The 18,042-nt window shown below is 46.0% G+C and overlaps 4 protein-coding genes across 4 annotated transcripts; 2 read left to right on the forward strand and 2 right to left on the reverse strand.

Annotated features, from left to right (window-relative positions):
* The first annotated feature begins 6,360 nt into the window (after positions 1–6,360).
* cldn5b (claudin 5b) lies at positions 6,361–7,714 on the forward strand. The gene has a single exon (XM_003965362.3). The coding sequence runs from the start codon at positions 6,565–6,567 to the stop codon at positions 7,210–7,212; it is 648 nt and encodes a 215-aa protein (XP_003965411.1). The 5' UTR covers positions 6,361–6,564; the 3' UTR covers positions 7,213–7,714.
* Positions 7,715–7,794: 80 nt separating this feature from the next.
* Positions 7,795–11,533, reverse strand: acads (acyl-CoA dehydrogenase short chain). Its single transcript, XM_003965436.3, has 10 exons — positions 11,409–11,533; positions 10,463–10,623; positions 10,186–10,335; positions 9,995–10,106; positions 9,692–9,843; positions 9,417–9,587; positions 9,184–9,321; positions 8,968–9,063; positions 8,843–8,899; positions 7,795–8,763 (listed from the first exon to the last, which is right to left on the reverse strand). Exons 1-10 carry the CDS (start codon positions 11,434–11,436, stop codon positions 8,611–8,613), a joined length of 1,218 nt encoding a protein of 405 aa, XP_003965485.1. The 5' UTR covers positions 11,437–11,533; the 3' UTR covers positions 7,795–8,610.
* Positions 11,534–11,833: 300 nt separating this feature from the next.
* crybb1 (crystallin, beta B1) lies at positions 11,834–14,701 on the reverse strand. Its single transcript, XM_003965363.3, has 6 exons — positions 14,562–14,701; positions 14,105–14,242; positions 13,552–13,670; positions 13,275–13,407; positions 12,834–12,976; positions 11,834–12,221 (listed from the first exon to the last, which is right to left on the reverse strand). Exons 2-6 carry the CDS (start codon positions 14,219–14,221, stop codon positions 12,044–12,046), a joined length of 690 nt encoding a protein of 229 aa, XP_003965412.1. The 5' UTR covers positions 14,222–14,242; positions 14,562–14,701; the 3' UTR covers positions 11,834–12,043.
* A 1,186-nt stretch (positions 14,702–15,887) lies between these two features.
* cryba4 (crystallin, beta A4) lies at positions 15,888–17,669 on the forward strand. Its single transcript, XM_029837148.1, has 6 exons — positions 15,888–16,003; positions 16,538–16,581; positions 16,688–16,806; positions 16,920–17,061; positions 17,172–17,314; positions 17,431–17,669. Exons 2-6 carry the CDS (start codon positions 16,543–16,545, stop codon positions 17,576–17,578), a joined length of 591 nt encoding a protein of 196 aa, XP_029693008.1. The 5' UTR covers positions 15,888–16,003; positions 16,538–16,542; the 3' UTR covers positions 17,579–17,669.
* The last annotated feature ends 373 nt before the right edge of the window (positions 17,670–18,042 follow it).

Genomic DNA, 18,042 nt, shown 5'->3' on the forward strand with positions numbered 1-18,042 from the left:
TAAATGTGGGTCAATGATGTGTTCTCGTGTTCCGTCCCGTCAAGTAACTTTCCCCGTTTTTCTCACGTCTCTTCCTAAGGCCCCACACGCCCCTCATTCGGAGGAACGGTCTGCACTCAGCGCACCTTTTCACTACCCGAGTTAATTAAAAGCTTGTTCTCACACCGTCAGCTCTTGTTGTCTGCTTAAGGGTCCTGCCTGAATTGCACCCTAACACATCTGGATATAAACACCCTAGTGAGACCTTTATGGATGAGTGGTGTCACCTCTCTCCTTCCTTAAAGTGCAGATTTATTTAATTGAAAGTCAGATATGCCAATTTTTTATAAAACATTTCAAAAGTTACTGAGAGTAGATTTATCCGTCTAACATCTGACACATGTGCATGTGCTTCAGTTGTGAATAGACGGATTGGACCCGCCTCGGTGGGCAGAGACGCACACCAAAATGCTAAGTTTGGTGAGAATTCTCCCCCGTAGACCTGACGGCCACCTGAGGGAGGAGGAGTCGGCCCGCGAACAATGATGAGAGCGTGGGACTGGAGGTGGCATGCCCGCCTCAACCCAGGGCTTCCTGTGCAGCACCACATGGGTGGCAGGGTTCAGACAATGAGATTGCCCCCCTTCCCAACTGCACCGATTGCTAATGATCTGGGGGAAGTTCGGGACCAGGGTGACCTCTGCACGCACACCAACAACACTGCAATTGCACTTTATTGAGGGTCACACTCCAGTCTCCAAGGGGAAAAAAGTGCAAAAATGGAGAGAAAAGCATTTTAATCTCCTTCAGATATGTCAGGATTGGCAGGAAAAAGGGTGTCTGAACAAGCACATGAGCTATGTTTTAAAAGTAAATACTCGTTCCTGCAATAAAAACTAAGAAATTCAGTAAATGGTGACCTCAGTGTGTATTTATGCACAATACTGAGCACATGAGAGCACAACACCTTTTCATTTCTTACATCCTCCCCAAAGACAAGGATGTGTGTGTGTGTGTGTGCGTGTGTGTTGCTATGACTTCAGCTATAGGAAACAGGCTGATGCAGGAAAGGTCGCAGTGGCGTACAATGGCCCATCACATGTGCCCTGCGTTGATTCCTCGTCAGCGGAGGAGGTCACCTCTCAGGAGGAAGCGCTCATTGTTGTGAAGCAGGTTTTTCTCCTTTCCCTCACGGCGGACGGACAATGGACGGAGAGGAGGGGAGAGGAGAGGAGAGTACTTGTGAAAAAGACGTAGAAATTCTAAGTAAAAGCAATTCAAAGGTCTCAACACGGGCCAGTGGTTGCACCCTCTTGCCATTTCTCACAGTGATTTGATTCCAATATTCCATCTTTACTTCAGTGTACAGCTAAATAAAATGTGTTTCTTTCTTTTTCTTTCTAAAAGAACATTTTTGAAGGTGTTAGTGAAGCAGTGATGCAATGATGGATCAGGAAGCCTCGTTTCTAAAAGTGTTGCTGCTCAGGGTCCGGTTTAAAGTGCACTCCTGAGGTTTCTGACTTGCGCATTTCCATTCTTTTTCCACGGATAGAGACATTTTAATGGGTTTTGCGTTTGAAAAGCGTTCTTTGACAAAACATGTCAAAGAAAAAAACCACAAAGAAATCAGCTTTGATTCTTTTTTCTCATTGTAGAATGATTCACTTTGAAGGGAGAATGTGGGTCAGAATGTGGGATATAAACAGAAGCACCACAACAGTTCAGGAGATAATGAGACAATGATAATTTTGTCGGGCCAACGTTTTATGACCTGCGTGATTAAAATAAATTCTTCATAATCAGATATGGACACGGGCTGGGCTGAAAGCTACACGCCAAGAAAAACAGCAAGTACGAGAAAGGAGGAAAGAGACGTGCAGGCCTGAAAATAGAAAAAGAAACAAGGGGGGAAAATGGGGTTATGTGTGGTGGTTGTGTTATCTTTCCGATAGCCTCCACAGAGACAGGAAATGGTGCTGTTACACACAGGAAATGAGCTGATGGCGAAGATAAGCCGCAAAATGGCTCTGAAAATTACAGGTCATGCCAAAGTAGTTGGGAAAGCATAAAAATGAAAGAATACTCTTTTTTTCTAATGCAAAAAAGAGCAAGATGACATCAAACATGCAACCCAATTTTAGGGATGGGTGTCACGGGTGCTGCTGGTGACCAGCAGTTCTGAGAGTCCGTTTAAGGGATGAGAGATCCCATCTTCAACCCATGACCATAGTCCAAACAAGGAGAGGGTCTTCGTCCCAGGCTGTGATGTAAAAAAGTCCTTTCCTTGTCCATCCTTGACCTCCTATCGTTGTGAGGACTGTCATAGATATATCGCATTCCCTCATTCCTAACTCTGACCCAAAACCAACCCTGACATTAAACTAGCCCGAAAACGGTGTCTTCACAAACAGTCCTCTGGTGATATGACGATTAGTCAAAATGTCCTCACGTCCCTAAAATGTCCTAATTTGCCATAAGGAATATTTTGGTACTAAATACTGTAATACACACACACACACACACACACACACACACACACACACACACACACACACACACACACACACACACACACACACGCACACACACACACACACACACACACACAAATAGAGAACATTTGGAGTCAATAATGAATTCCAGTGGGTGTGTTTGGTCTGTGGGATCCACTGCACCAGTGTTGTACTCATTAACACATTGTAAAATGTTTCCCCTCTCCAGCTTTCATAATTAGGCCACTAAATCAAGGACCAGTTTTGAAATTCCATACGTGAAAACTGCGTTAACCTTTATGTGCAGTGACGCGGACAGATGCATAATTAAATATTAGATATATATATGATATTTTATCACCCGACAGTTTCAGCCGAGCTGCGGGGTGATTTCATTTTAGATGATGCCCAACAGGATGCCGGTGCTCTGACGGCGCTCTGAGCCGCACGAATGTGTCATGTCCGCTGTTTGTTTTAACAGGTGGATTTTAAAGGAAAAGGAGGACATGAAGGGCTCGTTCCTCTTATCAGCGCCGCTTTATCACTTTCTTGTTGAGGGATTTCCTCCATCGTGAGTCAAGAACTTGTTAAAGCCTTATTACTCTGTAACTCCGGCTAATTACGCTCCGGTTTGGATGCTGACGCGGAGCGCCGTCATCCATCATATCTAACAACATGTTATCAGCCTTCCCGGGAGATTTGAGAATGATTTATGGTAAATAATCATGACTAAATGAAAGTTGTGAATGACAACAGGCGAAAACAGCACGGTTGCCCATTAAAAGGGAGGGTAAAACGGTGGAGGCGAGCGTCATTTCTGGGATTTGTTCATTCTGTTGGAAACGTTCCTGTTTGACCCGTTTACATCAGTTTCCATTGGTGCTTTCCTGTCTCGTCCCCCTGTCCGCCTGCCACACGGGACACATCACCTCAGTCCTACGTGCCCCACATCAGCACCGGACTAACGTACTTCTTCACAGACAGCCTCACGCCTCTGCGGCTGCAGCGCGCACGCTCGGCAGGTGTCATTTCTGAAGCCGACAATAAAAAGATTCGATGTGGAAAAGAAGGAGGAGAGCACTCCCGGCGGCTCGGGGAACAATGGAGTCGGAGGGAAGTGATAAGAGACAGGACATCCTAACACTGTTGCGTCTCGGCCCTCGCAACGCGGCAGCTGGCAGCTCTGCAGCTGTCACTCGTACCGCCGTGAAAACCCCCACGACGCCTGCGTAAATGTCTCCTTTGGCCGTTTGTCAATTATCTTCCCATCCCCACAACACAGACCAGAGAAAATCAGAATTCATTGGCATTATTTTGAAATTGGAATTTCCCGTTTTTAGTCCTGCAAGAGTCACCTCAGATCAGGTCAGCTCCACACGGGAGAGTTTGACGTTTCTGCCCATGAGGACTGAAATGCCCTGTAGACGTGGCCTTCTTCTACTGCTCAAACAGCCCCTGATTCAGCAGACGCTCTGAAATGTCGCCCGAAATGAACTTGAAATACAAGACAAGTAGAGTTAAACCCAACTGAGCCAGTTGCTAATCTGGGCAGGTGGGTGGGGCAGACCTGTGTGGTCCTGATTGTAGCTACACATAGATGCAACGTGTGGGAAAGTGTGTGTGTGTGTGTGTGTGTGTGTGTGTGTTTGTGCCAAATTTTGCTGCTGCCTGGTTCACAAAGGGAAACTCTGCTGCCTGTTGAATTCTTAAAACAAATGCAAAAAATAAAAAAAAATCGAAAAGATTTCAAAATTTGCGTCAACCCACAGGCAAACAAAGAAGTGGAAGCATCTGGTCCGACACAAACACACACACACACACACACACACACACTCGCACACACACACACACACACACACAAATGCGTGCATTGTTTTTTCCAAAACATCACGTTCCTGCAAAAGTCAGGGTCCTGGAAGTGATTAAATTTGCATGTGTGTGTGTGTGTGTGTCAGCATTTTTACTACATATTAAGTACCTATATCCTCATTCTACTAGCAAAGTGGGTTCGTGTTTACAAAGGAGGGGGGGGGGGGGCATTTTTCTTCGCCCCACAAGGAGGTTTTCAGGTTTAGGTTAGGGTTAAAATAAGGGTTGGGGTTAGGAGATTTATTCAGATGGTTGGGGTTGGTAATATTTTATGTCCCTGAAAGTCCTCACAAAGATAGACGTGTGTGTGTGTGTGTGTGCGTGTGTGTGTGTGTGTGTGTGTGTGTGTGTGTGTGTGTGTGTATGTGTGTGATCATGACTTTCATACGGAAACTGGATTGTGTTTCCTGCCGGTCCCTGGCCATGACCAGCAACACCTGCCAGAGCAAGAGTCAGCTTTGCACCGCCTCAAACGTGCATTAAAGCCTCACAGCAGGACAAATATTTGCTCTGACCTGCTGCGGTTGTGGTTACGGAAGCCTTTATCTCGGCGGTGCAGCTCTTCCTCCACTCAACTGTTATCTCAGAACCTGAAATTGGGAGTAATTGCAGTTGGTGTGGCCTAGCTTTTATCGGAACGCATCAGTTTGTCTACAGTAAACATAAAAAATAGTTAAGTCTTTTGGACACACCACTCTACTCTATGGCAAAGAAGGTATGCTGGGAAGGGGGAAGACAGCTTTAGTTATATTGAAAGAAAGAAATGAATGAATCCTAAAAAAGTTCATTACGGTCGTTAAATGAAGATTTATTCATTATGCTGAATCAATTATTTGACTGTTGCTACACCTTCTTCAAACTTTTGTAACTTATACGTTTACTTCCTCCTTCCTGACCCACTAGGCACGCCTGATGATGCTTTCGGAACCAGAAAAGCTCCAGAGATCAAAATAATAATAGGAAGAGCTATAATTGACCTGCAATCTGGTGTTTCCTGTAAACACTGACATACATCTACAGCCGTGGCCTAATGTGGAGGCGTTCTGATCCAGTACACTGGGTGGATGCTGCCATTTTCAGCCCTAATGGAGTTATTAAATGCCTGTATTTAGGACGCTAAATGCTCCTGATGCTAGAGAATTATGCTAAACTGTGAGGTATCTGCAAGAACCATTGGAAAAAGTCCGTGACTGAAATGTCTAACAATGACAAAAACAAAGGAATTCTGCAGCATTTAACCATTATTATTGTTTCTTTTTAAAGGGAGGCCGTTAACGGCCCAGAATGCCTCATTCTGGGCCCGTCTCTCAACACCACACTGAAGTTGCAGCGTGGATGGGATGTGTTTGTTGGGTCAAGAGAGTGTGCTTAGAGCACAAAAAAACCCCAAAACAAAACAAAAAAAAATAAAGAGCTGACGGAAGTTTTCAGCAACGCCATCTGGCCACAATCGAGCACGTCAACATGGCAGTCACGCCTGTTGTGGGATGTGCTTCCTGTGTCCAAAAATGTCATTCTGCAGAGATGGCTTGCTGGGATAAGAGAACAATGGATCAATACATTCTTACAAAGGACAGAAAATTAAATTTGAATATTGTCGCTGTCGACCTTGGCTTTTGTTCCATGTAAATGTTAAAAGTGAAACAAACTAAAATGTTCTCTAAGATCTCGAAGATTCCAAAGGTTTTCCGTCTTCTTCTCCTTGTTAAAGGGACAAAAGTTCTGACAAATGTAGTAAAAAAAAATGCTGTAGAATTGGACAGAACCCAGGATTTGTCCATTAATGCAATATTTCTGTTGGCAGGTCTCTGACCCTGGGTTTAGATATTTTAATTGGGCCCATTTCTGCAGAAAGCCTTAAGTTCTTTTTCCCACATCCCGTGAAACACAGACAGTCCGCTGGCAGTACCCCCTCACACCGGTGCGCAAACATGCACGCACAATGCGCGCGAGATGCCGGTGTTGTGACCCCCCCCCCCAGCCTCTCCTCATTGGCCGAGACATCGATGCCTTTGCAGCCGATTGGTCCAGAGTTGCCGTGTTTGGTTTTGTTGTGACGGTGGTGCAGCAACAGTGCGCGGCTGCGGCTCTCATAAATGAAGCGCGCCCAGAGCGCAGCGCACTCACAGACCAGGACGCGTGACTGAACACGCACATCGTCGGAGGGAGACAGCGAGACCAAGTTTTCATCTCTCACATCCTCGGAGCAGCGAAGAAAGGCGCCATGCTGGCTGCGTGTTTGGAGTCCCTCGGCTTGGCTCTGTGCTTGACCGGATCCCTGCTGGTGATGATTGCGTGCGGGTTGCCCATGTGGAAGGTGACCGCGTTCATCGACTCGAACATCGTGGTGGCGCAGACCATCTGGGACGGCCTGTGGATGTCCTGCGTCGTGCAGAGCACCGGCCAGATGCAGTGCAAAGTCCACGACTCGGTGCTGGCCCTCTCTCAGGATCTGCAGACCGCCCGGGCCCTCACGGTCATCTCCGCCGTGCTGGGGGTGGTCGCCCTGACCGTGACCGTGGCCGGGGCGCAGTGCACCAACTGCATCAAGGATGAGACGGTGAAGGGGAGGGTGGTGAACGCCGGCGGAGTGATCTACATCTTCAGCGGGCTCTTCGTGCTGGTCCCCCTCTGCTGGATGGCCAACAACATCATCGTGAACTTCCACGACCCCCAGGTGCCCCCGTCCAAGAAGAGGGAGATAGGGGCTGCCATCTACATCGGGTGGGCCGCCACCGCGCTGCTGCTTCTGGGGGGGACCCTGCTCTGCTGCTCCTTCTCCCAGGTGGTGAGGGGGTCGTATCCCATCAAATACGCGCCCACCAAGACGCTCTCGGTCAACGGGGACTTTGATAAGAAGCATTATGTGTAGGCTGAAACTCTCCAGACTGTGTGCCGACAGAAGTGAAGCATCTGAAGTTTGAAATGACGTGATGGGTACAAGATGCTCCTGCGCTCAAGCGTGGCTCCTGAGGCCCGCCGGGCGGGCGGGTGCTGTGCTCGTCTGCACGGTTACCCCTCACTGAAATGAATGTATATTTTTGGCAGGTGTCCATCTGTCTCAGTTGGGTTTAACTCTACTTGTCTTGTATTTCAAGTTCATTTCGGGCGACATTTCAGAGCGTCTGCTGAATCAGGGGCTGTTTGATTTGTTATATGCTCAGAAAAAAATGTATTGCTCTGTAAATATATTTCTTGTCTGTCCTGTGAACCCATTTTGTATTGTATTGCTCATGAAGCCTTTGTAGAGGAATATGCACTCACGTTTGTGATCGAAGTGCGGAATTTGCATTTGAATGTACAGTTTTCCTCTTGTCAAGCAACAGACTAGCTATACTTTTTTCCAAATAAAGGAAAATGCATTTAAAACCAAACTGTGCCTGTAATTTATGAATTAAATTCAGTTTATTGTTTACCATGAATCAAAATAGGTGTTTCAGTAAAAGAAACAGTATTTTATCATCCAGTTTTTATTATTTGTGTAATAAAGGAAACAAACATATCTGCATAAATAATCAAGACCCCGGCGCAGCTAGAACAATGCACCCAGTGCACACCATCGTGATTAGAGCAATCAACAGGGTGCAACTGCAGATTCAGGAAGCCTGCCCAGATCTGGACCAGTGGACCAGTCAGTGGGTAAACAAGGCATCCTGGGCAGGGATGGAGGCGAGTCACTGCATTAGACATTCAGAGTGAGAAAAACAGGCTGGCAGGGCTGTTCTGTTTGGATCTGAGTCAGGGTTAGTGTCAGCACACACTCTAGGAACTGAAATTATTCCTATGACCTGCCCTAGTTCTGAGAGTATGCTGTCCATTACATCATTAAAACCTCTGTGCACAGTCATCAAAATAAATTAACATTTGAGGTATACCAGAATTCCTACAGAACTGTCATTCACGGTCTTTTGACAGATGTTAATTATTATTATTTTTTAAGTACAACTTGCCACTGGCTTGACATTATTTAACAGATGTGTTAAGGCACACTGGCGCCCTCTGCTGTCAAAGCTCTGAATTGAGGCACCAAACTGAAAACGTGACAATACTTGAACACACGAATTCAATGCTTTTATATAACAACCATTTTGTACATGTACTTGTTGTGCACGGCACCTGCAGCAAGGAAGTGTTTGAAGTAATTTATCTAACATTAAAAAAGAGTCTGTTCGAGAAGCTCTGGACTGTTGCAGGCCAGCCTCTCACGCCTGACTGCATTCGTTGTCTTTCTGAGGATGGGATCAGAGATTTTATGTCCGTTCTCACATGTCTATGACTGGTACTCCTTTAGTAACTGGCCAGCGATAACCAGCCTCTGGATCTCACTGGTGCCTTCGTAGATCTCCGTGATACGAGCGTCGCGGTAGTGCCTTTCAGCAGGCATGTCCGACACGTACCCCATTCCCCCGAGGACCTGTATCGCCTGGTGTGAATAAGAGAAGGCAGTTAAGCTAAAAGCGTTTCTCTAAAAGCATCTGCTTCTTGGGTTATCATTTCCTCACCTGATGGGAGCAGGAGGTGGCTGCTTCTGAGGCTGCTAATTTGGCCATGGCTGCTTCCTGAAGGTGAAAAGGGTTCAGAAATGGAACGGTTTAAAACTATCGTACTGTTTCAATCGGATCTGTACCTTGGTGAAGGGTTTCTTGGAATCGCGAAGAATTGCAGCTTTCCACGTCAGCAGGCGCGCGCTCTCTATGGCCACAGCCATGTCAGCCAGTTTAAACTGAAACAGTAACAAAAAGACAACATTAGATTTCCTGATGTGTGGCTCTGTCAACAAAAGGATGTCAGTCGAATGTAGTCCGACAGGTTTTAAACCTTCAGGATGAGGAGAGGGTTTTACCTGTATGGCCTGCAGCTTGCTGATGGGGGCCCCGAATGCGTTGCGTTTTTGTGCGTAGTCTGCAGCGCAGTCCAGAGACGCCTGTGCGATACCAAGAGCCTGGGACGCGATGCCGATCCTTCCGCTGTCTAAGGTTTGCTGAGTGGCGTGGAGAAGCAGTTTAAACTCAACAGGTCAATGATCAGATTTCTGCTCGACATTGTGTTGTATTTACAAAAGAAATGTGTACAGACCATAGCAATCTTGAATCCGGCGCCACGAGGGCCCAGCATATTGCTCAGGGGTATCCTGCAGTCCTCCATTATTATGTTAGCAGTGGACGAAGCTTTGATGCCTAGCTTATCTTCTTTCTTCCCCAGGGAAAGCCCTGGGTGTGGCATGGGGACCAGGAACGCGCTGATACCCTGCGGACACAGAGAAGTGGGAAACAAATAGCAGCAAAGTCCCAATGACTAATCAGTCCTATTTTTATCCACGCGGTGCACGTCTACACCCAGCTGCGTCATGCCTTGTGTTTGAGCTTCTTGTCTGTGGTGGCGAACACAATAGTGGCGGATGCGTCCCAGGAGTTGGTGATCCAGGCTTTGGTTCCGTTCAGCACCCACTCGTCTCCCTCCTGATAGGCTGTTGTGGAGGCTGCACCTGCGTCGCTACCGTTACCTGTGGTTCAGATTCAATTATTGTAGTTACACTCAAGCAGTGATTATTAGAGTTGAAGATGTCTGAATGACTGAAACAACATCATGATTCAAACAACAGAACGCATCTAACTTCAGACTGAAGACTACGTGGACAGTGGGGGCATATTTACCAGGCTCGCTAAGGGCAAAGCAGCCCACCTGCTCGCCGCTGGTGAACGGCGTGATCCACTGCTGCTTCTGCTCTTCCGAACCAAACTTCAAAATCGGCCCAATGTAGAGAGACTGAGAGCAGAGCGTGTGAATCGCGTCATTCCACCAGTCGCATATTCACACATGTGTCCGTGCTTCCAGGGGTACTCACGTTATTGACAGAGACCACAACCCCAGTGCTGGCGCAGCCTCTGCTGATTTCCTCCATCGCCACGGAGTACGCCAGATAGTCCATCCCAGCTCCACCCAGCTCCTCTGGAACCTCCATGGCCATCACCCCCAGTGCCCCCAGCTCCTGAATCTGGATTATTTGCAAAATAGATGACTTTAATACGTTAAATCTAGAATAAGACACATCCAGGTGGAGACCATGGCATCTTATAGCTTTCGTTATGTAAAACATGCTGGTTAAAGATGTGTGTGTTTACCTGTTTGGTAGGATATACATGCTCTTTGTCGAGCTTAGCAGCAATGGGTGTCAGTTCTCTCTCTGCATAGTCTCTGCACGTTTGTCTCAAGATCTGATGCATCTCCGGTAGCTCTGCCAATTGAGACAGACCTCGGCAACTGCGGAGGCACAGGTGAAGAGCTGCAGGGCAGAAAGTGGCAGAAGAACGGTCAGAACACCACCCACAGAAATGCCATTGTCTTTAACCACCTAGAGAAGTGTCATTTGTACATACGTACAGGTAGTGTACACAAATTAGTAAAAGCATCAAATATTTTTATGTTTTACTAGTCTCATAAATGATCATAGAATGCAAAAAAAAAGTGTTCTTTTGGAATCATATTCACTATGTTTCATTCAGGTCAAACCAATATATACTGTAGATGCTTATAGTTATTAAGGCGGAAGTCCAGCCTGCGTCATGACGTCACAGGACCAATAACGAGCGTGGCGTTATGTAGGGGAAAGGTCAACCTCGCCACTCACCTTCGGGTCTCCCCAGTAGCTTTTTTGGGAAAATGTAAAGTAAACCCAATCAAGTGCGTTCCCAAAGCAACAAATTGCAAAAAGCAAAGTTGCAGTTTAGTTTAAAGCTGTCAATCCATATTCGTATCACCATCACATTTTAAGCACAACTGCCAGATTGCTTAGCTGTCAGTCAGAAGTAGCAATTGGTCCTATCAGACAACGGTAAGAGCATTAAATTAACATTACAACAATGCTTTTTTAAAACATTGGTTTCGGTCTATGCGCTGGTTACATAGCAAGCTATGCTATCTAGGTTTGTCACTGATATTGCACAAAGCTATTTCAATCCAATTACACAACAAGCGTCTCATATATTTAACCCTAGAATTTCCCCAGGGTATAAAGGTTGCGTCGTATTATTACGGTCATTTTTACTCGACTTTAACTGCTTAACTCACCGCTTCTTGCTTTAAAGAGTGCAGCCATGGTTTCCCTTTTCTTGGTTAGCTGCTAAGGGAGCTATCGCTCGTAACCGTGGTGGTGCGTTTACGGCCATCGGAATTATGTGTATTTGCGACCATCTTTGTAGTTTATCGTTGCACGATTTAATGAATGGTGGAATTAGTTAAATAATTATAAACTCATCAGTGTTAAAGATATTTCTTGGACACCCCCCCATACTCTGCTCAGTAATACTTCACAATACACATCGCAGCCTCCCCCTCCCGTTGTGGTTCATTGTAAGAAGCCAATAGAAGTAGCAAAAACTCTACAAAATAATTACTTTTCCTATGACATAAATGGCTTCATTATCGTCATAAAAACAATATAATGCAATTATGATGATAATAATAATAATAATCATAATCCAGCCAAGGAATTGTCTTTTTTTCAGAACACATTTATTTTTAGCACCATAAAAAGTCACTTAAGGTTGTCCTGTATATGTGCTCTCATTCTGTCTTCCCTCAGGGATGGAGCGATGATGGTGGATTTTTCAGCAAGGGTTGGAGACAGTGGGGGGCCTCTGTGGAACTAAAATGCTGAGAGTGCTGCGCGGCTACGCCGGCACCCAGGGGTCAGCAGGTGCTGTTCACTTGCTGGCAGAGGTGACGTTGAAGCATCCTCTCTGGTGATACTGCATGTCCCTGATGCGACGCATGGACTGGATCTGGGGCTGGAAGGCGGCGAAATCGTTGTAGTGTCTGTATTCACCACACTCAAACAGGTACTGGTAGCCTCGGTATCCAGGGTACTGGTAACCCACGAACCTGAGAGACATGGAAAGGATGAGGATGAATGGCGCATGGTATCCCTAAAGCCTTATCTAAAAAAAGCTTGAGGAGATTCTAGCATTGTGTATAAAACTTCCAAAATGCAGATGATGATTTTAAGATCATTACTTTGGAAATTCTTCAGGGATAGAGCTTTAATGTTCTAGATATGGGAGCTTCTTGTTGATTATGGAGATTTCTTTTTTCGATAAAACACATGTAGCACATGACCAAGATGACATTGGGGCTGACTGTATCTGTGGAGGAATCCTAGAAAACATTAACCAGATCATCACTGCTGATGATGGCAGAATATGTTTAAGGTTCTATAAAAATCTTGTTACAAATTTGCCAACAAAGCTACAACATTGCAGTCTGCTGAAAGCCTTGTGATAATGTTATTTTTATGATCACGCGGTGGCCGCTGGCATCCAGTGATAATAGTTAAAACAATGATTTCAATGCAGAGTCTGTACTGGATTTATTCAGGGAAAATGAGCACATTTGCTTCCTGTTTGTGAGCCGATCCTCTTTTTTTAGCCTCAAGCTATTCTGTCTTTGTTTTTTCTGTGTGTGTGCGTGTGCGCACACATGTACTCGTGTACTTACGCTCCTCCTGACACCCTCACGCTGCCCACTCTGTCACAGAAGCCATGCGCCCAGAGGGTGGGCACATCATCCTCCTGGATCTCCATCTTGTTGCCCTTGAAGTCAGAGAGCTCAAACAGGCAGATCTTGTGCTCCATGCTGTCCTGCAGGGAGGAAATGAGACGTGGGATGGGAGAGAGGGTATGCCAGTAACGGTTGACTGAAATGCATCTGCATCTAGTTAACACATTGGCATCCGGTTGATATCATCTAATATTAATCTCTAGTTTCTTATTGTAGCATCAACATGTTCACTCGGTGCTATAAAGTTGTAACTTTCAGTGCCTAGTAGAGAACTTATTTGAATTTATCTTAAATGACCGTAACACGCTGAAATAAACAATTAATTGAACATGGATAGTAAATACGATGATAAATATGTATTTGCATTGTTGAACGCACCATGCGGATGGGCCTGATGGACAAGAGGCGGTCACTGCGGTAGGAGTTGCTCCAGGTATCCCAGCGAGGATACTCTCCCTTCTCCAGGATGAACATCTCCCCACGGAAGTTAGTCTGCTCAAAGGCAACAAAGCTAGAGAGGGGGGTCCACCAGGCGCAGGGGGGGCACAAGTGGGGTGAGGACAAGAGAGGAAAATTATTCAGGATACAAGGTATGCAAAAGAAACATATGGTTCCTTAGTCTGTCTGCAGCCGCTCAGACAAACGGTCCACTTACGGGCCGCTCTCCACAATGATACTACGCACTCTATCCATGCCATGGTCACACACGTTCATACACTCATTCTGGACCTCGACCATCCTGCCCTGGAAGTTCTCCTGGTCGAACAGCAGGATCTGCAGGGATGAAACGGCATAAGTGAACGGCAGAAGGTGGTGGTTTTGTCACATTTTTATCATCTAAATGTGTTGTAGGTGCATCAAAACAAGCCTACAATCCGAATAAAACCTCCGCAGCCATTATAATAGAGGCAGCGGTAATATACAAACATACACGCCATATATGACAACAATAATGTGGTCGTATAATCTCATTTCCTCTTTAAATTCTAAATTCTATATAATTCTAATAGAGGCATGCGATGGTAGAAATATTTAACCACTACAAAAGCTGCCCTGTATAGGTGTAATATAAATGCCCCATTAAATTAATTCCACACAACATTAAGCCTTAAACGGTATTAAAAAAAAACCAATGGAGTTCAGTGGAAGTCCATATTTTCCTTGTAATGTGTTCTCAACCGGATCCTGTAGACAAGATGCTAACTCACTCTGAAGGATCCCAGGCTAGGCTCGCCAGTCTTGGTGGCCTTGCTGGAGGCAGCTGGGGCTCCCTTGTCCTTGGCATCGGTGCCCTGGCTGGAGGCGGACTTGGCGGTCTGCGACATGGTGAGGGGCTTCAGGAGAGTCTATGGAAGATGAAGGCAGACAAAGGGGATGTATAGAAATAGAGGTGTAAACAAAAGTGACAGAATTAGAGGGATGAGTGAGAGTGGCCCCGGGGAGGTCTTCACAGTGGGTGAGGGAGGTTTGGACCATGTTTAGAGTTGCATTAAAGCACAAGTATGTTGCTTATGTGGGAGGCTTATTTGGGAAGTTGACTTGTTATTTGGGCCGTTTCCCCAGGGTGTGGATGACTTCCCTGGCTGTGGTGGGCAGGGAGCGGGCCCTGGCTCTCCATGTACGCTGGGTGTTCTGCTGTGCATGTCTGTGTCCGTGTGTCCTTACCTGCGTTACAGCTTGCAGTGCCGTGTGAGGGAGGCTGGCTCGTGCTGGTCCCTCCAATGCTCGACCCCAGCTTTTATACTCTGGCAAAGGCCAAACGTAGAAGCTGGCGACACAATAGAATGACTCTCGTCATCACTGTTGGTCCTCCACAAAGCCACCAGGTCATCACATAGCCCAGAAACCCCATCGGGCCCACTACCCAGCCTGTAAGCGTTTTGCTGTCAAAGGAAAGTGCTGAGAGGGACATTCTTGGTCATGTTGGGGTGGCAGGACTGTCATCTATAGTGCCAGGAGGAATGTGAAGGCCCAGCATGCACAAAGAGGAACAAATAACTTGTTTTCTAAAAAAAAAAACTAAACAGAACTACCTGAACCGTGTTGTCACTTTTTCATTTTCTTTAAGGCTGTACCAGTCCATCTCAGAAATTTCACCATTATTTTCCAAATATCTACAACAATAGAATGAGAATATTATGTTTTTAATGGTAGGTCTGACAAAAGCATTGAATCATATGTACCACAGTATTTACAAGCTTCTATCCCCAGTTTTGGGACCATAATCTCCAAATGATCACACAAAAACTCATTTTGAGCTCACAAAAAGACATCAATTGTTAGTTTCAAGGGATTCTGCAGATGACAGTGACATATCAGCTGGAAAAATTCATATTTGATTTTTAATTTCAGGTCACTAGTGGGGAAGCAACAGTTAATCCATCTGACATGTGATTCATTTATAAATTTAACCCAACTATTTAGTGATTACAGACCCACTGCACTGTTAAATCTGGATTATGTCACCTCAACGGTTGTCATTTCTATCATGGAGGCAGGATTAACTCATGTTTGACCTGCATAGATTAGGTATGAACTAATCCTGATACGTAATCGGTGGGTTCCAGTTGCATTCTGGGTGGGCTTCAAGCCGCGGTGCTCAGGTCCAGCAACATCTGGGTAGCCTCCTCATGGCTGCTCGTCAAATCCTGAACTCGATATTCACAATTTCCCCTTTTTTTTCAGATATCCCACACATTAGCGTGCGCCACTCAGTGCATCACTCACTGACGTAAACAGCAGAGGCCGAAATGTCCCCTAACACCTGGATATTTCTGACATATAATCAATAACAACAAATCACTTGTCAGAGCATTTTGAATAATTTTCATTTGTGTTGAGGCCATTTTTCTCATCCTTGGCCCTTAATGTTTTCTCAGGGACCCTCATTCGACCTTCAGTCTTCTAACCAAGGTGATAATGTGGCGTCTGCACTTCTGCCCCTCAACAGATTAGCTTTTGTCGAGGGGGGACAAAGCACAGAGCCCCTCCCTGCTGCTGAGCCGGGGCTTTCAGCGTGGCCCCATGCCAGGGGAGGCTTTAAAAGGGTGGGGGCGCGTGGCTGTTCTCACTCTCACGGCAGGACAACCCAAGAGCATCCAAGCAAGGTGAGTCCCTGTCCCGTTACCCAGCAGGGCCCAGGCGGGGTGGGCAGCAGCAGGCCTGGGTTGAGCAACAGGCCCCCGCATTCCCATAACCACACACCTCACGCATCATTCCCAAACATGGGAGCCAACACAGGCCCAGACGGGTGAGATAAAGTGAGGCGATGGTGGAAAAACCCCAGAGGCAGAAGGAAATGAGCAAAAATAATACGATAAAGAGATAGAGTGGGCGGCTGGAGAGAAGTTTACAAGAAAGCGCTGGCTTTTTAAAAAACAAAACAAACTACTTTCATTCTAAGAATTGCCCGCTGAGTCCAGTTCTGTTCCTCTGAAAGCTATGTGGCTGCTGTTGTGGTTATGGGAATTGTTGTTTGTGCAAATGTTAGGATTGAATGTTTCACTTCAGGTGTGATCTTCTCTCATCAGGGTTCATGTTTGAGTTCCCGCTCAGTCTAATGACAAACTCTCTGCTGCGCAATCCTTTTTGTAATTTCTATCTTTTTACCAAGTGTGTTGTTTTCACTTTCAACTTTCTAGAAAAGATGACGCACCATTGTACCAAGTTTTCCGGCCACTGGAAGGTGAGTCTAAAACCCCAGATTTTCAGGGTATTTCCCATAAACAAACAAACAATCTAAAGTGTTTTATGTGTCAGCATCAGCTCATACGCCTCCATTTCCCTGGCAGATCATTGTCTTCGATGAAGAGTGCTTCCAGGGCCGGCGCCACGAGTTCACCTCTGAGTGCTGCAATGTGATGGAGTTTGGTTTCGAGACTGTGCGCTCGCTCAGAGTGGAGAGCGGAGCGTGAGTGAGCAGACACACACACAGGAAAAACAGTGTTATAGCTAGAAAACAGACAGACAGAGGCCAGGAGGAAGCAGCTATCCTTTACACACGATCTCCGGCTTTTTCCGCAGCTGGGTGGGCTACGAGCACGCCTCCTACCAGGGCCAGCAGTTTGTGCTGGAGAGGGGAGAGTACCCCCAGTGCGATGCTTTCGGGGGCAGCAACGCCTATCACATTGAGAGGCTGACCTCTTTCAGACCCATCGCCTGCGCTGTAAGACTCCGCGCGTCCTTTCGCCGTTATTTCCGGCATCGGATTTGATCCTGAAAAACGAGCCGACCTCGTTGTTTGTCATTGTGTTTGCTCTGTCCCCCTCCCTCCAGAACCACAGAGAGTGCCGTATGACTATCTTTGAGCGTGAGAACTTCCTGGGCCGTAAGGGTGAGCTCAGTGATGACTATCCCTCCCTCCAGGCCATGGGCTGGTGCAACAATGAAGTTGGCTCTCTCAAGGTCCAGTCTGGAGCGTGAGTGTCCTCAACGGCTGCACCGACATCACTTCACATCAATCTTAGTTAGTCTTTCACAACATCGTGTTTTGCAACATTTCTTCAGAACTTCCGTCTCTGTTATTTCTCAACAGATTTGTGTGCTACCAGTATCCTGGTTACCGTGGATACCAGTATATCATGGAGTGTGATCGTCACTGTGGAGAGTTCAAACACTTCAAGGAGTTTGGGTCCCACTGCCAAACCCCTCAGATCCAGTCCATCCGCAGAATTCAGCAGTAACTGACTCCAACCCCTCTTTACCCATGGGACCCTTCACCTTTTGCTCCATTCTGATTCTCGGTGCTGAATAAACTGTCTTTCTTAAACCTTACTGATTTCCACCCATGTACAATTTCTACTTCTTTCTTGTTGATTAGCTTTAGATTTAGAGTTTTGCTTGAGATGGTCAGTCGAAGACTTTAAAAAATATAGTGCTGTGACTGCTGGGAAAGGCTCTAGAATACCCATCAATAACACTAAATGGCATTTAATGAAAAGCAATGGATTAATGGAATTGCTAACTTTCAATTCACTAACTTTCAAAGAAAATTAAACTCAAGATTGTGCTTGATTGATTACTGAAAGACTTTGATAACCCACCATTTTAATAATATAGGTACAAACATTTTGATAACTCTACACTGAATTCTTTAGTATGATAGTTTCGGTTTAAAAGCTTTTATGAATACTTACACCCCTTCTTT

Source organism: Takifugu rubripes, chromosome 6 (genome assembly GCF_901000725.2).
Source record: "Takifugu rubripes chromosome 6, fTakRub1.2, whole genome shotgun sequence".
NCBI classification, from domain to species: Eukaryota; Metazoa; Chordata; class Actinopteri; order Tetraodontiformes; family Tetraodontidae; genus Takifugu; species Takifugu rubripes.